Below are 25915 nucleotides of genomic sequence, written 5' to 3' on the forward strand. Positions count from 1 at the left end.
TTCTACACTTCTTCCAATAATCCAATTCCAATATTCCATTCCAATTTGAATGAACTAGCCATTTTACTGAATATTGGCTTACTATTAGTCAAAACTGTGGGTGATTCTAGGCCAGAATGAGCTGTTAAATGAACCAGACTTTATGGCGATAGTCAAAAGTCTGGTTCTGCGAGACTTCCAGACTTTATCATGTCTTGAGTGCTGAAAAGGAAACAGGATGCTTATTAGACAGGCATCATCAGTGCAGGACACTGCAAAGCAGCATCTGATAGTGGCTATCTCTCTCTATCTCCCCCTTTAATGGGAGAAACAGCAGTCTGAGACTAATGATGTGAAAAACCTCTCTCATGAAGTAATGCACTGCGCTGCCATTACCATGACAGAGTACAGCCCCGCTTGGACAGAAAGAACCCGACAAATGACGTCAACCTGAGGAGAAATGGGATGAAACTATGAAAAGTTCAATTAAAAAGTTTTAAAAATGCAAACAAAAAAATGTTCAAGATGATACTGATTTGTTTAAGATTTATTTGTATAAAAATGTACAGTCATACAGCAAACAACAGCACATATGGTTTCATTTAACATTGATGCAAGCGACATTAGAAAAAGTTCATTGTATCTCTTGCACTAACTGTCATCCAAATATGAGTTTCTGTGATATGAATAATTTAAGGCTGAGAACATCTCCTTCCTTTGAGGCACTTAGCAGTTTCCTGTCAGAGAGGTTTCACAGGGTCATCGCTGTTAAAACACATCATTAGTAGAAGAGTCAGTATCGCCTTCGACAGAGCTGAGGCTGACAGACTCTTGATCCTGTTTGACTGACGGCAGCCTCACTGACATCACTCTGACATCACTTCCTCCTCCTTCTGTGTGCAGAAAAATGTCTTCACCTGTTGGAAAACAGATAAGTCAACATTTGGAAAAACGACAAGCAAAAACATCATATTTGGTGTCACTAAGTTTTGTTTAAGTCATTTTTTTGTAAAGAAATGAATACTGTTGGAAAGAACATATTCTAAGTGCTACATTTGCTAAAAAAAACTGACATTTCAATGCAATTAAGTCATCCTATTAAGCCCAAATAATGAAGGCTTTCCAGTTAATGACATTGAATGGGACCATGAACTCATCATCTGAACACACTGACATCAGCTGCTTATTAGGACATCTAACCGTCACACTGGCCTGGCGGTGACACACTTACACACACACAAACAAACACTCATCAGTCATTTCCTCTGTGTTTGGGGGGGGGGGCAGCAGGCAGAGGCTGGGTGGGCATTTACCCAGATCAATGGGGCATGTAGGAGAGGAAGTGTGAGTGAACAGAGACCCTTGCGGGACCGGCGGGCACACACTGATGGAGATCAGCAGGGAGCTGCGATTCAGACTCACACACACACACACATACAACAGAGGACGATGCTCTTTCCTGTGTGTTTTCTCAAGCTGTTAGAAAATTGTCACTGGTGAGGAAAATCAAGCTCAGCAATACGCCATAAAGGGGACATGTTCTACTGACTACAGAGTATTACTTTGTTAGTCAAGCTTTCTTGCATTGCTGTACCTTTTAAACAAATATATAAATATATTATATGTGACCCTGGACCACACAACCAGTCTTAAGCAGCACGGGTATATTTGTAGCAATAGCCAAAAATATATTGTATGGGTCAAAATAAATTTTTCTTTTATGCCAAAAATAATTAGGATATTAAGTAAAGATCATGTTCCATGAAGATATTTTGTAAATTTCCTACCATAAATATATAAAAACGTAATATTTGATTAGTAATATGCATGGCTAAGAACTTCATTTGGAAAACTTTAAAAGGTTTTTTTTTGCCCCTTTAGATTCCAGATTTTCAAATAGTTGTATCTCGGCCAAATATTGTCCTATCCTAACAAACCATGCATCAGTGGACAGCTTATTTATTCAGCTTTAATATAATGTATAAATCTCAATTTAATAAAATTTACCCTTATGACTGGTTTTGTGGTCCAGGGTCACATATATGGAACATATTGATATATATGAGGTTTCAGTAGCATATACAGTGGTGGCACAGTGGTAAAAATGGTTTTAAGTCAGTTACTGTATTTCTATCTTTTACTGTAGTGTGTCAGTAGGAAATATCAGTTTACATTTCCAAACATTCATTTTGCCATTAATTGTAATAATCCAGCCAGTGCTCCACACAGAGATCTGATCTCATCATCATCAGTCTGTCTGTAATGACATGAAGAAACAGAACAAACTGAGACAGACTAAATCCAGAAGAACTGTGGCAACATCTCCAAGATGCTTCAAGATACCTACCCATTTTTATGCACACACACGCACACAAAATAGATATAATTTTTAATGTGGTTCATCATATCTTAATCTTTTTGCTATTATGACCCCATTTCTGGAAGGCTGTAGCTTTGGTATCTACAAAGATTGTGAAGGGAGCACGTTGAAGTACATCTATATAGTAAATCAAACTCTTTTATTTCAAAAGAGCAAGGAATGTAATGTTTTCCATGGTATGTCTCCTTTAAAAATCGTTTCCAGTATGCTTTGATCCGCAAGACATCAATTTGAACTGCAGAACATTTACTAGGAGACCTAAAGAGACTTTTTTTTATTTTTTACATGAGCCTCTCCCATAATTTCCCTCCCACAAATATTGAGCTTCATTGGCTTGGACAGACTGAACAGCCTGCACATGGTTTTACTGGAGTGTGTTCAAAGCAAACTGACACAATCAGATTCGTTCAATAGATGAATAATAAAAGCCGCTTCACGCCAAACGACTGAATCATAACCTGAATATAATAACAAGAAAAACCCCTACAGATCTAAACATTTGATATGGATTGCCTATAATAACAAGACCATGTGGTGATGCACTTCCACGTGGAAAATATGGACTCGTCATAATTTGGACTGTGATTTGTCTTTCGTCTGTTGCCAGCACTGGCAAAATAACCTGAACAAGACAATAAAAAACCAATAAGCACATGCCTAGCCAGAAATATGGCAATATCCTCATTAAAGGGTTTGTTCACCCAAAAATTAACATTGTGCCATCATTTACTCCCTCTAATGTTGTTCCAGACCTGTATGAGTTTATTTTTCCATAAAACACAAAATAAGAAATTTTAAAGAATGTTCATGCTACAACCAAGATGTGACTGTAATGCTTCAAAAAGCACAAAAAACACCATAAAAGCACTACAAAAGAAATCCATATAAATCATACATCATATTTTAATTCTTCTGAAGCCATACAATAGCTTTGTGTGAGGAAAAGACTAAAATTTAAGTTGTTATTCACATATAATCTTGCTTGACAAACATGGTCACCATTCACTTTAATTGTATGGCAAAAGCACCTATAAACATCTCTTTTTTTGTGTTGTAAGTAAAAAAAAAAAAAAAGTTTAGAAAAACATGTAAATGTGTGAGTAAATGATGACAATTTTCAGTTTTAGGTGAACTGTCGCTTTAAGACATTGAGAAGAGGCTGAAACTCATTCACATTAGATGTGATGACCTTCATGTCGTACTGTAAAAAGAAAGAGGACTGAATAAGTAATGTTATTTCACACAAATATTCAAAGGTAAAAGTCCTTGGGGCATGTTTGCTTGCTGTAGTGTCTTTATGGCCGTCTGCAGTGAACACGGCCTCTGTGGAGCAGATGGGCCAAGTTTGGCACAGATTCTTGTTGGAAAACCCTGTGGCCTACAAACACTACAGACTGACTACAACACCTCAGGGTGGAGGGAGAGAGCAAATGAAGGCAGTGAAAGGGAAAGAATGAAAACAGAGGAATAGACAGATGAAAAAAGAGTGGGAGTTTGTCTGCCAACAGAAACAAAAACTTATTTTAAGTTGAAGTACATGCAAGCCGCCCAGAGCTATTCAGACCCAAGTGAGCGCGATAGTGGGTGTCATGAATCAGTAAACAGCATTCAATGAACATCTACGTTTTTTCTTTTCTTTTTTTAAAATAAGCCCCTCAAAGAAAGTCTGGACTTTGTGTTTATATAAATGAGAGTAGCAGATGAATATGGAACAATGTCTATGGAAAAGACTAATAGTATTTTCTAAAATCATTGTCTTGAGGAGGAAGTTTGCAATTTCAGAGCCACTAGTAAAATACAAACCAGTAAAATAAATAAATAAACAAACAAACATGTGTATATGTATATATATATATATATATATATATACAGTGGGGCAAAAAAGTATTTAGTCAGCCACCAATTGTGCAAGTTCTCCCACTTAAAAAGATGAGAGAGGCCTGTAATTTTTATCATAGGTATACCTCAACTATGAGAGACAAAATGAGAAAAAAAAATCCAGAAAATCACATTGTAGGATTTTTAAAGAATTAATTGGTCAATTCCTCGGTAAAATAAGTATTTGGTCACCTACAAACAAGCAAGATTTCTGGCTCTCACAGACCTGTAACTTCTTCTTTAAGAGGCTCCTCTGTCCTCCACTCGTTACCTGTATTAATGGCATCTGTTTGAACTCGTTATCAGTATAAAAGACACCTGTCCACAACCTCAAACAGTCCAACTCCAAACTCCACCATGGCCAAGACCAAAGAGCTGTCAAAGGACACCAGAAACAAAATTGTAGACCTGCACCAGGCTGGGAAGACTGAATCTGCAATAGGTAAGCAGCTTGGTGTGAAGAAATCAACTGTGGGAGCAATTATTAGAAAATGGAAGACCTACAAGACCACTGATAATCTCCCTCGATCTGGGGCTCCACGCAAGATCGCACCCCAAATGATCACAAGAACTGTGAGCAAAAATCCCAGAACCACACAGGGGGACCTAGTGAATGACCTGCAGAGAGCTGGGACCAAAGTAACAAAGGCCTCAAATCCTGCAGTGCCAGACGTGTCCTCCTGCTTAAGCCAGTACATGTCCGGGCCCGTCTGAAGTTTGCTAGAGATTTATATAAATCTCTGTAAAGATTATGTCCCAAGATGGCGGCGCGAGTACATCGCGAGGCTCTGGGTCTCTCCAGATTTTGCAATTTTGCGGTATTTTTCTTACTCATCTCGGGCCTGTTCGTGCAGAACAGTTGTGCCTTTACATCGTACACCCGTTGTGAGCTTTTGGATATCGGTTTGCAATTTCCGACACTTTTATGGACAATCTTCGACTCCTTCCTGAGATCGCTAGGACACCCGAGGCTATGCACCCTACCCGGCCGGGCGGAAGTGCTCGCAGGCGGCGTCGAGATCGTAAACAAAGGCGGGGGAAGCGCGGAGGACTAAGAGCTAAGCTAAGGCTAACACCACACCGGCTCTCTTTACCCAGCATTTTCCTTGCCAATGTACGGTCGCTAGTGAACAAAATGGAGGAGATTCGACTCAGCATCACACACAGCAAGAAACTTTTGAACTGTAACGTCCTAATCTTCACGGAAACCTGGTTAAACAGCGGAATACCGGACACCGCTATTGAGCTAGCGGACGCCACACACTCGGGCGGATAGAACATTAGATGGCTCCGGTAAGACCAGAGGTGGTGGATTGTGCATTTACATTAACAAAGCTTGGTGCACAAACTCTGCTATTGTTGGGAGTCATTGTTCAGCTAACCTTGAGTTTCTCATGGTTAAATGTAGACCGTTTATCTACCGCGGAGTTCACTTCCACCATTATAACTGCAGCCTATATTCCCCGGATGCTGATGCCAAGCTTGCTATGAAAGAACTTCACGCAGCCATCAGTAAACAACAGACTGATCACCCGAAGCGGCTTTTATTGTTGCAGGTGACTTTAATCACTCAAACTTAAAGTCAGTGCTACCCAAGTTTCACCAGCATGTTTCCTGTCACACCAGAGGAAACAAAACCTTAGACCATGTTTACACAAACATGGCTGGAGCTACGTTGCGACACCCCTCCCCCACCTGGGACAGTCAGATCACCTTTCTTTGTTCCTCACCCCCAAATATGCACCCCTCATCAACCGTGTGAAGCCATCAGTGAAGACCATCAAGGTGTGGCCTGCGGGGGCAGATTCCACACTCCAGGAAAGGTTTCTACACACAGACTGGAGTATGTTTGCTTCTCAAGCCACCAGTGGCGCTCACACAGACATTGACTCTTACACCTCCTCTGTATTGGATCATATCAATATCACCATTGACAGTGTTACAACCCAGAAACAGATCACCACATATCCAAATCAGAAGCCTTGGATGAACAAGGAAGTGCGACTCCTGTTGAAGTCACGCAACACTGCCTTCAGATCAGGAGATGCACAAGCCTACAGCACATCCAGAGCAAACCTGAAGAGGGGCATCAAAAGGCCAAGCACTGCTACAAGCTAAAGATAGAGGGACACTTTTCCAACTCTGACCCTCGGCGCATGTGGCAGGGCATTCAGGCCATCAGTGACTACAAACCCACCCACTCCACCCCGCAGCCACTGATGTCAACTTCCTGAACGAGCTAAATTACTTTTATGCTCGCTTTGAAAGAGACAACAGAGAAACTGCCACCAAGCTCAATCCCTCAGATGACCACCCACCAATCATACTCTCCTCCACAGATGTCTGCAAGGAACTGAGCCGGATCAGCGCGCACAAGGCTGCTGGACCAGACAACATCCCTGGTCGTGTTCTCAGGGCATGTGCGGAGCAGCTCGCTGGGGTTTTACAGACATTTTCAACCTGTCTCTTGCCCAAGCAGCCGTACCAACATGCTTTAAATGCACTTCCATTGTGCCAGTGCCAAAACACTCTAGTCCGAGGTGCCCTAATGACTACCGCCCTGTAGCACTCACACCCATCGTCATGAAGTGCTTTGAGCGGCTGGTCCTGGAACACCTAAAAGACTCTCTACCATCCACATTGGACTCACACCAGTTTGCCTACCGTAGCAATAGGAGCACAGAGGACGCAGTTTCCATGGCACTGCACTCTGTGCTCACTCACCTGGACAATAAGAACACTTATGCACGTATGCTGTTTGTTGACTTCAGCTCAGCATTCAACACTGTCATCCCAACCAAGTTAATAGCCAAACTTGGAGACCTGGGCATCAATACCTCAATGTGTAACTGGATTTTGGACTTCCTGACCAACAGACCCCAGAATGTTCGATCAGGATTCACCTGCTCCACATCCATCACACTTAACACTGGTGTACCACAGGGCTGTGTGCTAAGCCCGTTTCTCTACTCCCTCTTCACCTCCGACTGCAAGCCTGTGTATGGATCTAATTCCATCGTCAAGTTTGCAGGCGACACCACGGTGATTGGCCTCATCAGTAACAACGATGAGACTGCCTATAGGGAGGAGATCCAGCACCTGGCCACATGGTGCACTGAAAATAACCTGCTCCTCAACACCACCAAAACGAAGGAGCTCATCGTGGACTTCAGGAAGGAGTCAAGAGGCACACACGACACCATCCACATCAATGGAATGGCTGTTGAGCGTGTCTCCAGTTTCAAGTTCCTGGGGATCCACATCTCGGCGGACATGTTGTGGAAAACCAACACCTCCAGCCTGGTCAAGAAGGCTCACCAGCGCCTCTTCTTTCTGAGGACACTGAGGAAGAATCAGCTCTCCTCTGCTATCCTGGTGAACTTCTATCGCTGCGCAATAGAAAGCATCCTGACCAACTGTGTCACAGTATGGTATGGGAGCTGCTCTGTTGCGGAGCGCAAGGCACTGCAGCGGTGGTGAAAACTGCCCAGCGCATCACAGGGACTCCACTACCTGCCATCGAACACATCCAGAGGAAACGCTGTCTGCATCGAGCTCGCAGCATCCTTAAGGACTCCTCTCACCCAGCCCACAGACTGTTTTCTCTCCTGCCCTCCGGTAGGCGTTTCAGGTGCCTCCGGACCAGGACCAGCAGACTAAAGAACAGTTTCTTCCCCAGAGCTGTCTCTTTACTGAACTCTACCCCCCGTTGATCCACTTCCTCATATATTATTAACTCTTCTCTCCTACCTCACATCTGCCTTATTTGCACTACTGAATGTAAATTTTTATTACAGTAACAACTGTTTACTTTTGTATCTACCATACCTAAATTGGATTATGCTCATTTGCACTGCCGACTGTTGTTACATTATCAATGCTTACATTAACATTTTGCACCGTATGTCTAATTGTAATACGCAATCACTTCCACTGCACTTTACACCTTGTTTATAGTAATAGTCATCTGTATATATATTATATTGATAGTACATATCACCTGTAAATTCTGCTTATAGTAATAGCCATCTGTATATTTATTCACTATACATATTCACCTGTAAATTCTGTATATTTATTCACTATACATATTCACCTGTAAATTCTGTATATTTATTCACTATACATATTCACCTGTAAATTCTGTATATTTATTCACTATACATATTCACCTGTAAATTCTGTATATTTATTCACTATACATATTCACCTGTAATTTCTGTATATTTATTCACTACACATATTCACCTGTAAATTCTGTTTATATTAATAACCATCTTTCTATATATATTTATACATATACTCAGTACATATCCTTGTCCTGCACTTATTCAACCATTGTATATCCTGCACTTGCTACTATTGCACTTCTGGTTAGACCTAAACTGCATTTCGTTGCCCTGTACCTGTACTTGTGTAATGACAATAAAGTTGAATCTAATCTAATCTAGAGAGCATTTGAATGATCCAGAAGAGGATTGGGAGAATGTCATATGGTCAGATGATACCAAAATAGAACTTTTTGGTAAAAACTCAACTTGTCGTGTTTGGAGGAGAAAGAATGCTGAGTTGCATCCAAAGAACACCATACCTACTGTGAAGCATGGGGGTGGAAACATCATGCTTTGGGGCTGTTTTACTGCAAAGGGACCAGGACGACTGATCCGTGTAAACGAAAGAATGAATGGGGCCATGTATCATGAGATTTTGAGTGAAAACCTCCTTCCATCAGCAAGGGCATTGAAGATTAAACGTGGCTGGGTCTTTCAGCATGACAATGATCCCAAACACATCGCCTGGCAACGAAGGAGTGGCTTCAGAAGAAGCATTTCAAGGTCCTGGAGTGGCCTAGCCAGTCTCCAGATCTCAACCCCATCGAAAATCTTTGGAGGAGTTGAAAGTCCGTGTTGCCCAGCGACAGCCCCAAAACATTACTGCTCTAGAGGAGATCTGCATGGAGGAATGGGCCAAAATACCAGCAACAGTGTGTGAAGACTTACAGAAAACATTTGACCTCTGTCATTGCCAACAAAGGGTATATAACAAAGTATTGAGATGAAATTTTGTTATTGACCAAATACTTATTTTCCACCATAATTTGCAAATAAATTCTTTAAAAATCCTACAATGTGATTTTCTGGATTTTTTTGTTCTCATTTTGTCTCTCATAGTTGAGGTATACCTATGATGAAAATTACAGGCCTCTCTCATCTTTTTAAGTGGGAGAACTTGCACAATTGGTGGCTGACTAAATACTTTTTTGCCCCACTGTATGTATATATATATGTATACATACATACAGTACATACAAAAACAAAAAAAACAAACAAACAAATAAATAAATAAATATATATAAATAATGAAGAAAATAAATAATAATAAACTATCCTTTTTTCAGGGTTAAGCCACTGATTTCATTTTCTGTGTGGGCCTTAACAAACATTCACATCTGAATGAAAAGACCCAAACTACACAGCCAAGAACATCACACTTAAGTCGAGAGGCAGACATTACCGTGCCACTGAAACGGCCTGGATGAAAACTACAGAGACATCAGTGTATTGGGAAAGTCTCATATTGTTGGAATTGGGGTACTTAATAAGAGGCTTTGAAAAGATATCAGTACAAATCTTCACAAACAATAATTTTCTTTAAACAAGAAGATAAAAATGGCCTCTAGCATAAAATGGAATACATTTACATAATTGTACTCTGCGGTTGGGAGTTTAAAATGGTTTGAAACCAAGCAAAACAAAAAAATACATTTGCCTAAAATTTTTGCATATCCTCCGAGAGTCTAGGATTGGAACAAAAATCAAACCATTGCAACACTGGGATAATTGTCTTACTTCAACTCTGACATTCTGAACAGTGCTGAGTGTCCAGGGGTCATTTGGGGACATGATTAAAAAAGAGATGATTTTAAAGGAGAAGTTCACCTATAAATGAAAGGAACATACGAAAAGTGCATGAAAACATTCAGATGTGTTATGATTGCAATGTTGTTATCACTGATCAATCTGACATAAAGGTTCTTCACTGACATCTTTGGTTCAATGAAGATCCTTTAACATCCATAAAACCTTTCCATTCTTCAAAAGGTTCTTTGTAGTGGAAAACGTTCTTTAGATAATTAAAATATTCTTCACACAAAGATAAAAAGTTATTTTAAGAACTGTTCACTTTTTGGGGACCAAAATTGTTTTTTTATTTTTATTTTTTATGGCATTGCTGTGAAAACCTACTTTTAAGAGTGTACTGTACAATACAAAATAATATCTTTGATATTTGGAAAACATGAGGGTAAGAATTATAGAATTTTCATTTTTGAGTGAACTATTACTAAATTTTCATGTTCATCTTGCAAATCCTTCTAAATATTACATTAGTGAAAGATGAAACCTGGAGGCACAAAAAAGTTTAGACCCAAAATCTGTCTCTTTGGCTTCTGTAAGACAAAGATCTGATGCTATAGACTCATTAAGGACGGTGCTTCCTTTCAAAAGACAAACACCCTAAAAGCTCCATCACTTATTCATGCTTTTGCAACTTCTATACTTTCACAAGACATCAACATCTTGTCTGGCACAAACAGTCTCTTCAAGGTCCTACTTACTCCACACATTTTAATGACAGAAAAAAAGATGACAAGACTTTACAAACTGGGCAGCATTATCAAGTAGAAAAAAAGACAGAAAGTCATGCAGGTTTGAAACAACATGAGGGTGAGTAAATGATGACAGAACATTCATTTTTGCATGAACTATCCCTTTAAGTCTCAAAGCAGTGCCAGAACTCACAGAGGAGAGATTGGTATCTGTTTTTGCAGGGGACCAGGTGGTAAGGTCAAACCTTATCCATCAACACAGCTTTAAAATATACGGACAATGAAAACTACTGCACGACCTTCAGAGATGGTGAAAGTATCCAGGTGCTTCAGAAAGCCAAATCCTTCAAGCAGAGATCCAGGGAAGAACAAAACAGACGCATGGAGGTGATAAAAGAGGCACAAATCTGATTTGGGAACGCAGTCATTGCACAGAAATGGAGCATCGGGAAAAAATGACTCATGAGTGTACAGTATGTTCAATGTCTGAATGTATTAAACACAGTTTCAAACCTCCTCTAAGAAGACACCTGCAAACACTTAACAGAGTTCTCAAGCTCTCAGGATGGACAGATAAGTCAAACTCCCCCCTCTCCTGACCTCTTACATCTACTCTGCTTTACTCTGTCTTTTCTCCGCTCTCATCTGGCTGCTTAGAGGTTTGGGAGTGTCAAGAATGAAGCTGTCTGGCAGTGTTTTACAAAGCCTTTGGAGAGGTCTCTGTGTTGTACTGTGTGAAATAGCTCAACAACAACAACAACAAGAAAAGAATTTAAATAAGAGGCAATGTGATAAAATGAAGCAAATTATACTGACACATATGAAAGCAATCAAGACATACCAAACTATTTACACTACCTTTCTCGTTGTCCCCAAAAAATGCATCATCTGAAAGTCTCCTCAACCTGGGCAGCTCTGGGGAGAAACAAACACAAGGTGAAATAAATTAAATTGCAAGGTTGGCACAAAAAATTGCAGTGACAGACTTTTCTCAGGCAAAGCTGTTGTATGGTTTTAAAAGACTTAAAGAATATAATAATAATAATAATATACATACTAAATATGTGATAAATATTAAAAAGAATAATATTCATATGCATTTTTTTATTTAACTGCATGTAACAATGTTGAATTTCGGACAGCATTTAACTGCAGCAAAGAGGGACTCCTCAGCAAATTCCTTCATTTGCATAAAAAAATCGAATGTGTTTCTGTGCTTTGGGAAGGAGAGGCGAGAACATCACTTGAGCACAGCTGGGCTAGAGCTACAGAATCACACACAAGATTACACACTCGAATGCATTTATACACATACGCTCCGTTCAGTTCCCCTAAAGGCATGACAAGATGTTAAAGAGAGGCATTCACCTTCAAACTTTCCCTGCTGCAAGCCAATGCCAGACATGTTTTAAAACCCAAACTTACAGGACTTGACTGGAAGGCATAAAACAAGAGGATGGAGCATGGGGCTATTTTAGGAAAATACTTTGTGAAATGTTCTTCATCCTCAAGCGAGGAACACAGTGATCTTGTGAATTAAAATCTCAACCTTGTTCAACTGTGAAAAAGGCAGAACAGCATAACCAGTGCCTGATTCACAAACAAGTAACTTTTAAACGGGTTCTTTTTGTGAATCAAAAACAGAGCAGAACTAGCATTGAATGATTCACAAACAAATAGCTCTTTTAAACTGGTTCTTTTTGGAAAGCAAAAGATCAGGCAAAACCAAATGAGTCTGATTCCAGAACAAATAACTCTTTTGAGCTTGTACTTGTAATGAATCATCTCCAAAATGCATGAGTCATTGTTTGAATCAGTCTGATGAATCCTTCACAGAATTCTATATATTAATTTTTGAACACCAAATCAGCATATTAGAATAGTTTGTGAAAGATCATGTGATAAGTCCAAATAAATTGACTTTAAGTAATATATGTGACCCTGGACCACAAAACCAGTCTTAAGTCGCTGGGGTATATTTGTAGCAATAGCCAAAAATAGATTGTATGGGTCAAAATAAACAATTTTTATTTTATGCCAAAAATAAAGATCATGTTCCATGAAGATATTTTGTCAATTTCTTACCGTAAATATATCAAAACTTAATGTTTGATTAGTAATATGCATTGCTAAGAACTTCATTTGGACAACTTTAAAGGCGAATTTCTCAATATTTTGATTTTTTTGCACCCTCAGATTTCAGATTTTCAAATAGTTGTATCTCGGCCAAATATTGTCCTATCCTAACAAAGCTTTACTCAATATTTACTCATATTTCAGATGATGTATAAATCTCAATTTCGAAAAATTTACACTTAAGACTGGTTTTGTGGTCCAGGGTCACATATCTCCAACTGAATTAACATATAATTAAACTGGAACTGAATCCAGAAATCTAAGATTAACGACGGGAAACGACCAAGAATAAGTACAAAGATGAGGCTGTTCATGACCTGACTGGGCTTGAACCAAATGAGATAGATAATGTTCTTTAATGTAAAGGAAGTGCTGACTACAGAGCTAAATACAGTGTTAACAGCACTCAGCATTCCTTCAGCTTTCCTAGAGTGACATCACAGTATCGTTCCCATGCTCTAAGAACAGCCGAGATCAATCATATGAGGGTATGCAGGTTTAAAACAAGATAAATATCATACAAGGCTAAGAAACAGGGTGTGTGTTTAAAGAGTCGGCTATGATTTCTTTCATCAAAAGCACACACATGAATCAATGCGTCAAAGCCAGACAAATGGTCCATAAATTAATTATACTATCTTCCCTGCCTCATTTCTGTGGAATACAGCCAAAGGGTTGTTCCTTGGGATAAATGTCAGGTCGAGTTTGATTTATAGGGATTTTTTCCACAGGTGGAGACCTCCTGACATAACCCCGCTGAGCCACAAGCCTCCGTTCATGAGGCCAGGTGGAGCTGGGGTCGTCCTCGGAGCATTTAAAACCCCATCAAACTTCCTATCCCCTAAAGACAGCTTAAGTCAATCAAAGCCTTCAATGGCTCTTAACTAATCCTTTTCTTTGAGCTTGTTTACAGCACCGCTCAGGAAAACCGCATGGGCCGCCGATTGAAGCATTGTGTTGCAAAGTGCCGTCCACCACCCATCTCCACTTTTCCATCAGTCCCGACCTCAGAAACAAGAGCAGCGTTGAATACAGAGAGTGCTAATTGAGAGTCAAGAGGTTACGACCTTTGGATAGGGGTCCACGTGACCCCACCCTACACCCCAGAGAGGGAACTGTGGTCTGGATTGGGAGGGGTATCGGGTACGGTTGGAAACCGGGGTCACGTGGACCGTCCTCTTGGTAGATCTCTTGATAAAGAGATCTAGCAGCAGGGTTTGGTTGGATTTGCATTCGGCCAGAGGAGCTTTCATCCCCCTCTCTTGGTCCATCCAAAGAGGGGGGCCTCTCAATGCTCCTTTCATCTGGATCTGCTGGAGAGGTTGGAAGACAGAGCTGGGCTTAGACAGCAGGCAGGACTCCCATGCGGAGAATCCGGGCCGTAACCTCACACACAGGGGTCAAGGAGCCGAGAGGAGATAGGGTCACCGAGGCCACTGCTTAGGGCCGCAGATAGAGAGAGAGAGAGAGAGAGTGAAAGAGAACAGAGAAAGATCTTATCCGTCTTCATTTGGAGAAACCACCCCCATTCTCCCTCCAAGGCCTCTTAAAAAGCATTGGAAACTGTATCAGAACATCACAAAGACAAGGCCAGTGTTTAAGACCACTGCAGGCCATCAGAATCCTTTAAATGTCACGTCGGCCCAGGGGTGAATTTCATGAAACCTTGTCAGGAGCACAACCGGGTTGTATTTGTACCCCCAAACAAACAAAAGCCTAAAACTACAATGATTATTGCTCAAATTGTACCAGGGGAACACAGAAGTTTCTAATGGGTACAATGAGAAAAAATAGATTATTTTGTGTTATGGGATTATTTTCATGACGATTAAAAACTTTTTAGTAACACTTTATTTTAAGATGTCTTTGTTACACGTACTTACTATTATAATAACAATAGATTATGCATAATTACATGCAAGTAACCCTAAACCAAACTCTAATCCTAACCCTAACCATATACTACGTACATGTAGTTAATTAATATTACTCAGTACTTAAATATATAATTATACTGTAACAAGGTCACCTTAAAATAAAGTGTAACCAACTTTTCTCCTTAAACTCTCATTACCATACTGTAAAAAAAAAAGTAATTTGCATTATAAAATATAAAACATGAAAAATAAAAACATTAAATATAAATAAGAGGAAATAAATTAATGTAATTTAATAACTGTAATAACACAGTAATGAGAATTTTTCATAACAGTACTGTGAATGTGTGGGACAATGTATTTAAAAATTAAAATAATATTTTAATTATGAAACTAATTATGTAAAAATGTGAAAATATACAAAACAACCTTATTTTTTATTACATTTATGTTTTTTTTTTCTCCTTTCATCTTTGGGGTGAAATGTGATCTAGACATTTTTCATGAGATTTACAAAAACATTCAAATCTGATTCTATTATATTCTGCTGAATGGCATTTAGGAAGTTTAATGTAATATTGCCACCACCTGTTGGATAGCAACAATCATGCAAAATGTGTAAATGTATATTTCTTTTTTAGCATAATATAATCCCCTATTTTTTTTTTCTTTTGATATTGAGGTGAAATGTGACCTAGATAAATTTACCCAAACTAGTAATCTGACTGTATTACATGATATTTAGAAGGTTTAATCTAATATTTGCCACCATCTGCTGGATCGATTTTATTAGCCCAGCGTAACTGGAGGGGTTAAAGAACAGCAAGATGAATCTTCTCAAATACTCTCTCACACACTTAGACCACAGCAGAACAACTAAACTTTGCTACAGAGGGATTTCTGTGAGTCAGTTTTCTGGCAATACTGCATTATGATATATTAACACAACTTTTCCAACCAGCAAAGATGCATTTCACAGGAGCCACGTTGATCAGGGCTTTCAAAAGCATGCCAGAATAAAGCCATAGACAGTGAACTGATGTGGACACTCCTTTGGACTGATGGTTATTTTTAGATAAGTAGGTTATTTGTCCCAAGAGAATCCCGGGGACCTTCAGAGACCGAGCCTGAAAAATGGCTGAGAATAAAAAAAACCTCATATGGACCAGTTTCAAAGCAGGTCAAACAGAAAGGTAAAATAATTGAGAAATCGGCTCTGCTCCAGAAAGAGCTCCGCCAGGCTGGCCTTTCTCTCGCCAAACTCTGATTTAATGAGCTTTCCTTTAACACAAAAGAAAACAACAGACGTCCTTTTTCACTCAGCCCATCAACGGTTACCTCTAGAATACTAAATTAAGTCCTATTTTTACACTACTCTGACAATACTACAATTGACTAAAGAAAATATGCAACAGATGACCTTTAGAAATTGAACTAAAATTATTTAATCATTTAGCTAAGTGGCTGTAATGGTATAATGGTGTGTTTAAATAGTATAATGATCATAATTTGAATGTATGATGAAGAATTAAGTTTGGTGATAAGCTTAATTTCTCACCATAAATTATACTTAAAATGTACTAACTGCAGTCCTATTTCCACAATGAAATATGCAAAATAACTTAGCACTCAGGTTAAAAAGTGTCTGATATTTTTTTCTTCTCTGCATTAAGGTCCATTTATGCTATTCAAATGCGTTTTTTGCAACAAAAAAAAGTCATAATTAACTTTAATTGAATTAGTATTTACACATTTCATGGTAGTATTGCTGTATTGCCTTAATATAACATTCTTTTTAAAAAAAAAAAACCAATCATTATATTATTATTTAAACCATTATATTACAAAGTTTTTCATGACCATATTCCCATCTCCTGCTTCAAACTGAGCAGGCATTTTTGTAAATGCCCCCTTTGAGCATGAAATGAGTTTGCTGTCTGATCCAATATAGTTTTCTTTGCAAACAGCTGCATTACATTATGACAGAATTACGAAACAATCCAAAATGTCTCACTCAAACTGAAAAATTTAGTTAAAACCACACTTCATAAAATAGGCTTAATTTTCTATGCAGCATGTTTTACAAGAAAATACTATTTAGGTCTTTCTTCAAAATTTCAAATTTTTTTTTTTTTTATTCCATTAAATTATTTTTTTTTTCAGTTGAATTTTTGCTGCTGTGTGTCTTTTTTAATAAATTTTTTTATAGTCACTTCGTTTTTATGGTGCATCAAACTAATACTTTTAAGTTAAGTTGATGGAAAACAAAATTTCTCATGATATGATCTCTTTAAATATCTCAAAAGAGCATTTAGAAACTCTCCCAGGGCTTGCACTGAGTCAGATAAACAATTTAAAGCAAAAAAAGAGAGAAATCCCACGGAGCTCCTTTAAAAGGATTTTTGATTGTCCACACCCTCTCTTGATGTGTCCGCTAGCTGTATATTAGATCTGCGTTCTCATGCAGCGTCACACTCCCACAGACCATTTCAACTCCATAATGGCAGACTTGAGGGAGATCACATGACATTTTACCTGAAAACTATTTACTATCTGCCCCAGCCAGCAAAGCGTTATATTGGCTTAGCACACCTTCAGATCTGGTCATTAACAGGCATGCCTTTGAAAAGTAAACCGTCAGCTCCAATCAAGCCATTTCAGTCTGGAACACTCCTCTGTTGAAGGCCTGCCGAGCGTATCGCAGGTATGTGGGGGCCTCAGTGGTCTCTGAGGGGTACCCGGGTGCGCCTGTGGGCGAGCAGCCCGGACTCTCAGCCATCTGTGAACAGGACAGCATCTGTCTGCAGACAGCAAATTATCTGGAATGAGGGGGAGTGACGGAAAGGCATCTATGTGTGATTGAAACGTATCGCTGGTAAACGCACACACACACACACACACACACTGATCTGTTGCAATGCATGATGGGACATCCTTTTAGGATGGTAAAGCTGAGATGATGTTAGGTGGCAGCATTTGGACGTGATCCTGGGATCTGCATTGGAGCAGCAGGCGCATGTGACAGCACTGATAGATTCAAGATGCTGGGCTGGTTGTAGGAAATCGAGTGTGAGCCAGGATTTTGATAGGACACTGGGGTCCATTCCAGTACACCCGCAGAGAGGAGAGGAGAGATGGAGAAAGGAGAGGAAGAGAGGGAGAGGGTGAGGTTGACAGGTTGGCAGTGAGAACAGGTCTGATAGGAAACAGATGAGTGGAGAGAGAGACTCATGACTGTCTGGTTCAAGCCGCAAACACTCACCTATGAAATGAAACACTGAGCCTTGTCAAAGTGGTGAAACAATTGAATAAACCAGCATAAAATAAAGTAATAAGCCACAAGAATTCAGGCGTTGCAGCACGAAACAGAAAGCAGCGTGAAGCAAAATGCCTTATTGCTTGTATATACATACATACATATACACATATATACATATATCTAAAAATCTCTCTCTCTCAATATATATATATATATATATATATATATATATATATATATTCTTTGCCTCTACAATTGACGTTTGCTATATAAATACTAACTAAAAAACTAATATAAATAAACAAATTGTAAACAAATCAAATAAAAACATTTTTATATATATGCAACATTTCTCTTATATAATGCATATAAGAAGTTTATAGTTTATCTAGCAAAATACAGTTTCATCAATAATTGCTGTACTATTTCTAAAATCGGAATTAATTCATTTATTGAATATTATATTTATATACAATATTTGTAAATAATTTTAAAAGTTTGGGGTTGGTAATTTTATTCAATATTTTAAAAAAGTCTCTTATGCTCACCAAGGCTGCATTTACGTGATTAAACATACAGTAAAAACATTCAAATTGTTAAATAGTATTGCAATTTAAAATAACTGTTTTCTACTTGAATATATTTTAAAATGTAATTTATTCCCATGATGGCAAAGCTGAATTTTCACATGATCCATCAGAAATCATTTTAATATGGTGATTTAGTGTTCAAGAAACATTTCTCACTATTATAAATGTTTAAAACAGTTGTGCTGCTTAATATATTTGTGGAAACAGTGATACATTTTTCCTTTGGATTATTTGATGAATAGAAAGTTATTCATGTCTTTATTTAAAGTTATTTTCATGTCACTTTCAATCAATTTAATGCATCCTTGCTGAATAAAAGTATTCATTTCTTTAAAAAAAGGCCAGTTGTAAACTGTGCATTAAACATAATGCAGTTGGTTTGTGATCATATATCATTATCATATATCTTTCAGAGCAAATGCCACTTCAGAGCCAGAATTGTCCACCACAAAGAGCGTTTCACCAACTAATCACATCCAAAACCTAGTCATCTCTGCATCCTCCAACAGCAGGATAGGAGCCTGCAGTTTCCTGTAAAGTGGCATGCGTCATACAGGAGGACACACATCTGTCCATCTAGCTTCCACTCAGCCCAACATCAAACACAAACCCAGGCTATAACCCCACGAAACCTCTGCGCACTGTAACGGGAGCGCTTCCATGAAAGCCTGCTCCTCCACCTGTGAAAGCAGAGATGGGGCCTTCTGCCGCGTGGCTTAGCGCCTCTGCCTGGCTCGGCTGATCAAAGCGGCCCTGCTCCAGGGATGAGCCCCCCTCTTCACTCCGTCTGGCAGATGAGGAGTCAGGGGTGAAGAGGTGATGACTATTGGAGCGCACAGCCGCACTCAAACCCGGTTCATTTTCAAAAGTCTATCCCTCTCATCTCCAGTCATCCATCTGTGAGGGGAACCTTATCGCTACGCCTGATCTCACACTTGACAGGATGAGACGGGCTGCATGATACGCCTGCTGCAACATCTCCCAAAGCAAAGAAAGAGTGAGAGTTTGCAGTCTGTCAAGGAATTTTTTTTTTTTTTTATTGAATTTTTAACAAAATGTGTACAACAGTGTTTATGACAATGGCTGAAAGCTGCAGTGAGCAATTTTAAGAGCAATTCCAAAAATAATAAATGTGTTCGAACAGGTTTCCCAAATACTGCCTCATCTGCTATTGGTCAGATAAACAGATAGTTCCCGCCCCAAACTCATGCCATTGGAGGAGCCAGAAGTTGTCAAGCATGTCAAGCCACTCAAACCAAGCCACAGTGTTTACTCGCTATAGAAAGTCAACTTATGAACAGCTTACAAACTGCAAATTGAAGGTATGTTGTAGTTCAGCAAAAAAATTACAATTCATTATTCACTGAAAACCTGCCCAAGGGTTTGGTAAATGATGTGAAAGATAGGTAAAAATTTGAAAATTACATTAAAATTACAAAAAGATTATACAAACTTTAAATATTAATACTAATAATAATACATATAATGTTACATATTATTAAAATAAGAATTTTTAAGCAATTAATTTTATTAGATTTTTATTCAGCAATGAATTAAGACATTAAAAAGACATTTACAGTTACAAAAGATTTCAATTTCAAATAAACACTGTTCTTTTGAACTTTCATCAAAGAATCCTTAAAACATAACACTTCCACAAAATTATTAAGCAACACAACATTGATAAGAAGTGGAAGATAAAAAATGGAAGATTAAAAAAATAAATAATAAAAAAAAAAAAAAAAAAAAATCACAGCAATGAATTACACTGCATTTTTGTTCTAATAAATGTAGGCTTGGTGAAAGATATTTCTATTGCAAAATCTTACCGACCCCAATCTTTTGAAAGGTAGTGTATAAATCTCAAAACATTTCATATATTAAAAAAACAATATAGTAAAAAATAAATAAATATTAAATTAATGAATAAAAAAAAAAATCAAATATTCAATTAATGAATATCTATCAATTAGGATTTCAGATGCGGTACAACAATAACTGAAGAAACTACTGTATTTTGCTAGAAACGATTGTAGATAGAAAGCACAAGAGGCAGCAATATGACACATTTATAGCTGGTGATAAACACCATTTCCCAGATCTGTTCATGGCATTTTCCGGGCCGCACTTGGCCAGTTGGCGTCAATGGAATTGGGGCATGACAAGGAACTTCAAACATGCAGGGTCCTGAACAGACACAATAAAATGATATGCGTGGCCTGAGTGAGTGGCGTGGAATGCCTGCTGGTGCAGAGCCCTTCTGCAGCTGTTCAGAGACACAGACATGTCAGTACAGCTGGACGGACTGACATCAGATTCTCAAGCCTTCCTCAGATTACACTGAACAACTGGACGAGACACAAACAGCACAAACAATTACCCTGACAGGCATTTAGAGCACTGATAAACATACTGCAGAAGAAGAAACTCTTAGCGTGCAATGAACTAAGGACAAATCTTGATTTGTTTTCCACATCTTGAAATCTTGAAGGTCAGAAGCTTTTTTCCAAGAGCTACTCAGTGCGGTTGAAAGATATTAACACATGACTCATTGATTTGTCCAGAACTCATCCTGGCCAATTTGGCAACACTGCTACAGAAACACACAGCATGCTCTTTTCTCTGAAGTTCAGAATGAATGAATGAATGAATGAATGAATGAATTAATTCTATCTATCTATCTATCTATCTATCTATCTATCTATCTATCTATCTATCTATCTATCTATCTATCTATCTATCTATCTATCTATCTATCTATCTATCTATCTATCTATCTATCTATCTATCTATCTATCCATCCATCCATCCATGATTTTATAAAATGTTTTTTTTTTAAACTTTCAAACAAGACTTTGTCAAGTCAAAATTTTAAGTTTATTTTGACAATACCTGCTTTCAAACTTCAAAATCTTTAAAGCTTAAAAAATTTAAAAAAATTCACATGATTTTTCAAGCCAAAATTCAAAGTTTGATTTGACAAAACTTAAAAAAGTTAAAAATAATAGTTATATGAATTTCTTTGCATTTAAAATCTATCCATCCATTCAAGACTTTTAAACTTTTGACAAAACTTGCCTTTTAAACTTCAAGACTCTTTAAACTTTTTTTTTTACTTTTAAACAAGACTTTGTCAAGCCAAAGATCAATGTTTCTTTTGACAAACCTTGCATTTTTAGTTATGATACAGCTTTGGTAAATCAAATTTCATTTTTTTTAATTTTTTTTTTTATTAATGTGCAGAGACAACTGTAACTAGAATAAATCATCAGTGGGTTGATTTTTATAAGTATGTAAACACTGTAGCTCTTATGCTTTTAATGTATTACAAATGTTTAAATTGTATTATGAATTCAAACTTCAAGTAAGTGTTACTATACTCCCTCTTTGCAAACACATGGATGCTCTTTGACTAGTGTAATTTTACCGCAAACCATTACAACACTTAATATGTCATTGCAAAATCCCAGTAACTGAGCGGTACAGAAGCCATAAAAGTGCTCAGAAGTGATCTGAGAGCTTTGTCCGCTGAACCCTGTGACGGTTGTGTTACGGCCGCTGTGACTCTGCAGGGTGGCGAGCCGTAACTGTGGCGTGAAATGGCTCTGCAGCATCTGCAGGTCAGGGGATGGGAACACTTGATGGAGCATGACGATAAACAAGAACTTGGCCAGGCGAGTCTCTGTCAATCAACTGCAGATAAGAACTCAGTGTGGAACTACAGACAAACAGACCGACTACAGTCATCACTTACCCATCTTACACAGACACTTGATACTGTCATACCACACCCTGCTGTCAAAACAAACCGTTTAGACCAGAACAAGACAACACAGTCTGAATGCAAATACAACTTTGCTATTCACACGCCATTTAGAGATGATTCCACCCCGTTTTACCATAATAACTGAAGTCTCTGCCAAAATACTACAGATACTACAGTCTAAAAAATGCTGGGTTAAATACAACCCAGTGCTGGGTGAAATATGGACAAACCCAGAAATTGGGTTGTTTTGACCCAGCGGTTGGGTTAAATGTTTAAAAGTAACCCAACAGCTGGGTCAAAACAACCCAATTGCTGAGTTTGCCCGTATTTCACCCAGCACTGGGTTGTATTTAACCCAGCATTTTTCTAGATTGTATACTGTTATTTTTCCTACTATGAAAATATAAAATAAATATGGTTCTGTTTTTTGATGATGGCTAAGTACAAACTATTACAAGTTCTGAAAAAAATGTTGGTGCCACGATGCAGTTTTTTTCATATTTTAAAAGAAAAAGGAGTGTAAAAAATGGTTAATTGAAAGTAACCATATATTATATTTAACAGGACAAAACTTAAAAAAATAAAATACTGTAAAATGTTTATTTTTTTGAAGTATTAATTACAGTATTATTTATCGATAATATTCAAAAATCAGTAGTGTACAAGACAAAACATGCACTCAAAACGTTAACAAAAATAAAATACAAATAAAAAAATTGGTCACCTTAAAAATGAGTGAAATTTTCTTTATATAGTTATGGTTTTTCTTTTTTGAAAGAAATGAATATGTTACTCAGCAAGGATGCAAGAAATTTATCGAAAGTGACAAAAATATTATTTTTAAATAAATTGTGTTCTTTTGAACTTACTATTAATAAAAATTTTTTTTTAAATAAATCCTGAATAAAGTGCATCACCGTTTCCACAACAACTGTTTTCAAGACTGATAACAGTAAACAAAAATGTTTCATGAGCAGCAAATCAGCATATTAGAATGATTTCTAAAGGGTGATGCTGAAAATTCTGTTTTTCATCACAGAAATACATACAAAATATTACTGTTTTTACTGTATTTTTGAGCAAATAAATGCAACTTTGGTGAACATAAGAGACTTTAAACATTAAACAATCTTACTGACCCAAAGCTTTTGAACAGCAGTGTATATTATATAACATTTTATAGTAGTAAATGAATTCTGCAATGGCCTACAGATTTGCACTGTCATCTCTCAGTCCTGGCTTTTCTCTTGGCAGCTTTGTCTTGTCCTGCATGACTTCGCTATTAAACTACAAAGTGTACACAAATTAAATACAGTGTTTGGCTCAGTTGAGCAACGCCTTCTGAAGTACAGCTGCTCTTAAATGACAGCACACAAACATTAAACGAATTTCTTCAGCTTCATGAGCATTTTGAATGCTTGAATGAGTTGACTTTCACTTTTCAGGTCAAATGTTAGACAGAACCGGGCGGGAAAGATTATATCAAAATCCAGTAAACATCACTCTGAGATGCTCTTGCTTTTGTCAGTATTTTTTGTGGGAAATGTGAAGTCGACTAGTCACGAGACTACAAATACAGAGCACATAAAAACACTCGGTAAGTCCAGTTAAGCTTGTGGCTCTCCGTTGTTTTGTTTAGAGCAAGATGGTTTCTCCCGCCATTTTCTGTGTTGTTGTAAGTAAAAGGCCAGTACTCAACTCCTCTCACACACAGAGAGATCAACATGGGAGCGTTACGGTTCACAGAGAAGACATATCTGGACCAGACGAGTCTTATTTGCAGCAGAAGGCCACATTCAAAAGCTTCCCTGTCTTTACTGTCTTGTTCTATTCATTCATCTCTCTGTGGAGGGGTTCTGGGTGACTGCAAAACTGAGACTGGCTGTCTTCACCTCAGCTCTTCAGGCTTGTTTATGTAGCATGTTATTCCAGAGCTCTTGCACCATGAGTTTACGTCCAAGTGGCCCATAGTACCGCAGGGGGATGGGTCAGTGCGTGCCTGTGTGAGGACAAAGAGAGAATCCAACTTTCCCGCCGGTTTGTTATTCTTTCATTGGGTTTGATTGTTATTCCTTTACTTCCTGCTTTAATAGAATAACACAACAAAAGCCTAGCGTCAGTTTCAGGCCTGTTTGTGGCTGGGGTTTTAAAGTGCCAAAGCTGTCGGCATCGCTTTACAGCTGCCACGGAAGAACACACAGCATTTATGGCAAATGTTTGTATATAATTTAAACACATCAGTCAATTAAATTCTCATTTCGTGTGGCGCCTCTTTCTTTTAAAGTTTTGAGGCCAAACAACACCACTTATAATAGACCTGGGATGACGCAAAACTGTACACGCATACACAAATACGTTATAAGTCGTCGGCTATCAGCCAACGGGTGAGTTGTTTAAACAAACACACTCAAGTTGTCGTTCTTTCGCCACAAACCTGAGAGCAGACATCGGGTAAATAATCTCCTCTCATCTCTGTTTAAAGCAGCCTCCCCGTGAGGAGCCGCACGATGAGAAGTGAAAAGCAGAGACAGCGTCTCTGTGTGTGTACTGTTTGTTTGCGTTAGACCGCTGTTTGAAGAGGAAACACGAGATCACGCCACACTGTGAGCTCAAACTGAAACAAAAACATTAATAATGCAACGATTTATAGAGTAACAAGTATCAGGCCGATTTCAAGTGAAGACAAAGATGTATTATTTCTACTACGCACATAAAGGCATAAAATTACTATGTAGCTCAATTTTAATTAAAAAAGACCACACAAATAACATAATACACATAAAAGTGGTCATAAAAGAGTTCACTCCACTGAAGTCCATAATGTTTCCTAAACTGAAAATTCGTAACTATTTTTTTCCTTCTTTCTGACCCTTCAAATTGAATACTGACATTGACATTAAAACAATTCCATATATACAAACAAATACAATAATACACACTACAATTCAAATCATTATTAGATGATATAGTAAAAAATTATATAAATATTTTTAAATGTAATTTGATGCAAAGCTGAATTTTCACCATTACTCCAGTCTTCAGTGTCACATTATCCTTCAGAAATCATTCTAATATGCTGATTTGGATTAGGAAGTTCAAAAGAACAGCATCATGCATAATTGAGGAATAAAAGTATTAATTTCATAAAAAAAACCTATAAGAATACTTGTAAAATATTTTCTGAATACACTGTATATTACATTATATTTGACCTTTGTCCTTGGCAACCGAACATCTACTTTGTGCTAGTGAAATTTCCACTATCAAGTAAAATCTAAAGCATGCTTTAAGTGCAAAAGTGACTATATAAGTATAGAAAATATCCACATTCTCACACCAACAAGAATAAGCCTATTAAAATGAGAAAAGAAACACCAGCCCAATCCGACATGGTGACTTCATCGAAGCGTGATTATTCATGCTTTGCATAACAACAAGCTCAA

At 38.0% G+C, this 25915-nt stretch overlaps 1 protein-coding gene across 1 annotated transcript in view; it reads right to left on the reverse strand.

Moving 5' to 3' along the window:
* Window positions 1-511: 511 nt before the first annotated feature.
* kiaa0586 (KIAA0586 ortholog) overlaps window positions 512-25915 on the reverse strand; it is a 132001-nt gene continuing 106597 nt past the window's right edge. The window contains 2 exon segments of the mRNA XM_058748653.1: window positions 512-896; window positions 11703-11759. Of these exon segments, the coding sequence (XP_058604636.1) occupies window positions 748-896; window positions 11703-11759 (206 nt within the window). The 3' untranslated portion in view covers window positions 512-747.

Source organism: Onychostoma macrolepis, chromosome 17, assembly GCF_012432095.1.
Source record: "Onychostoma macrolepis isolate SWU-2019 chromosome 17, ASM1243209v1, whole genome shotgun sequence".
Taxonomy (NCBI): domain Eukaryota; kingdom Metazoa; phylum Chordata; class Actinopteri; order Cypriniformes; family Cyprinidae; genus Onychostoma; species Onychostoma macrolepis.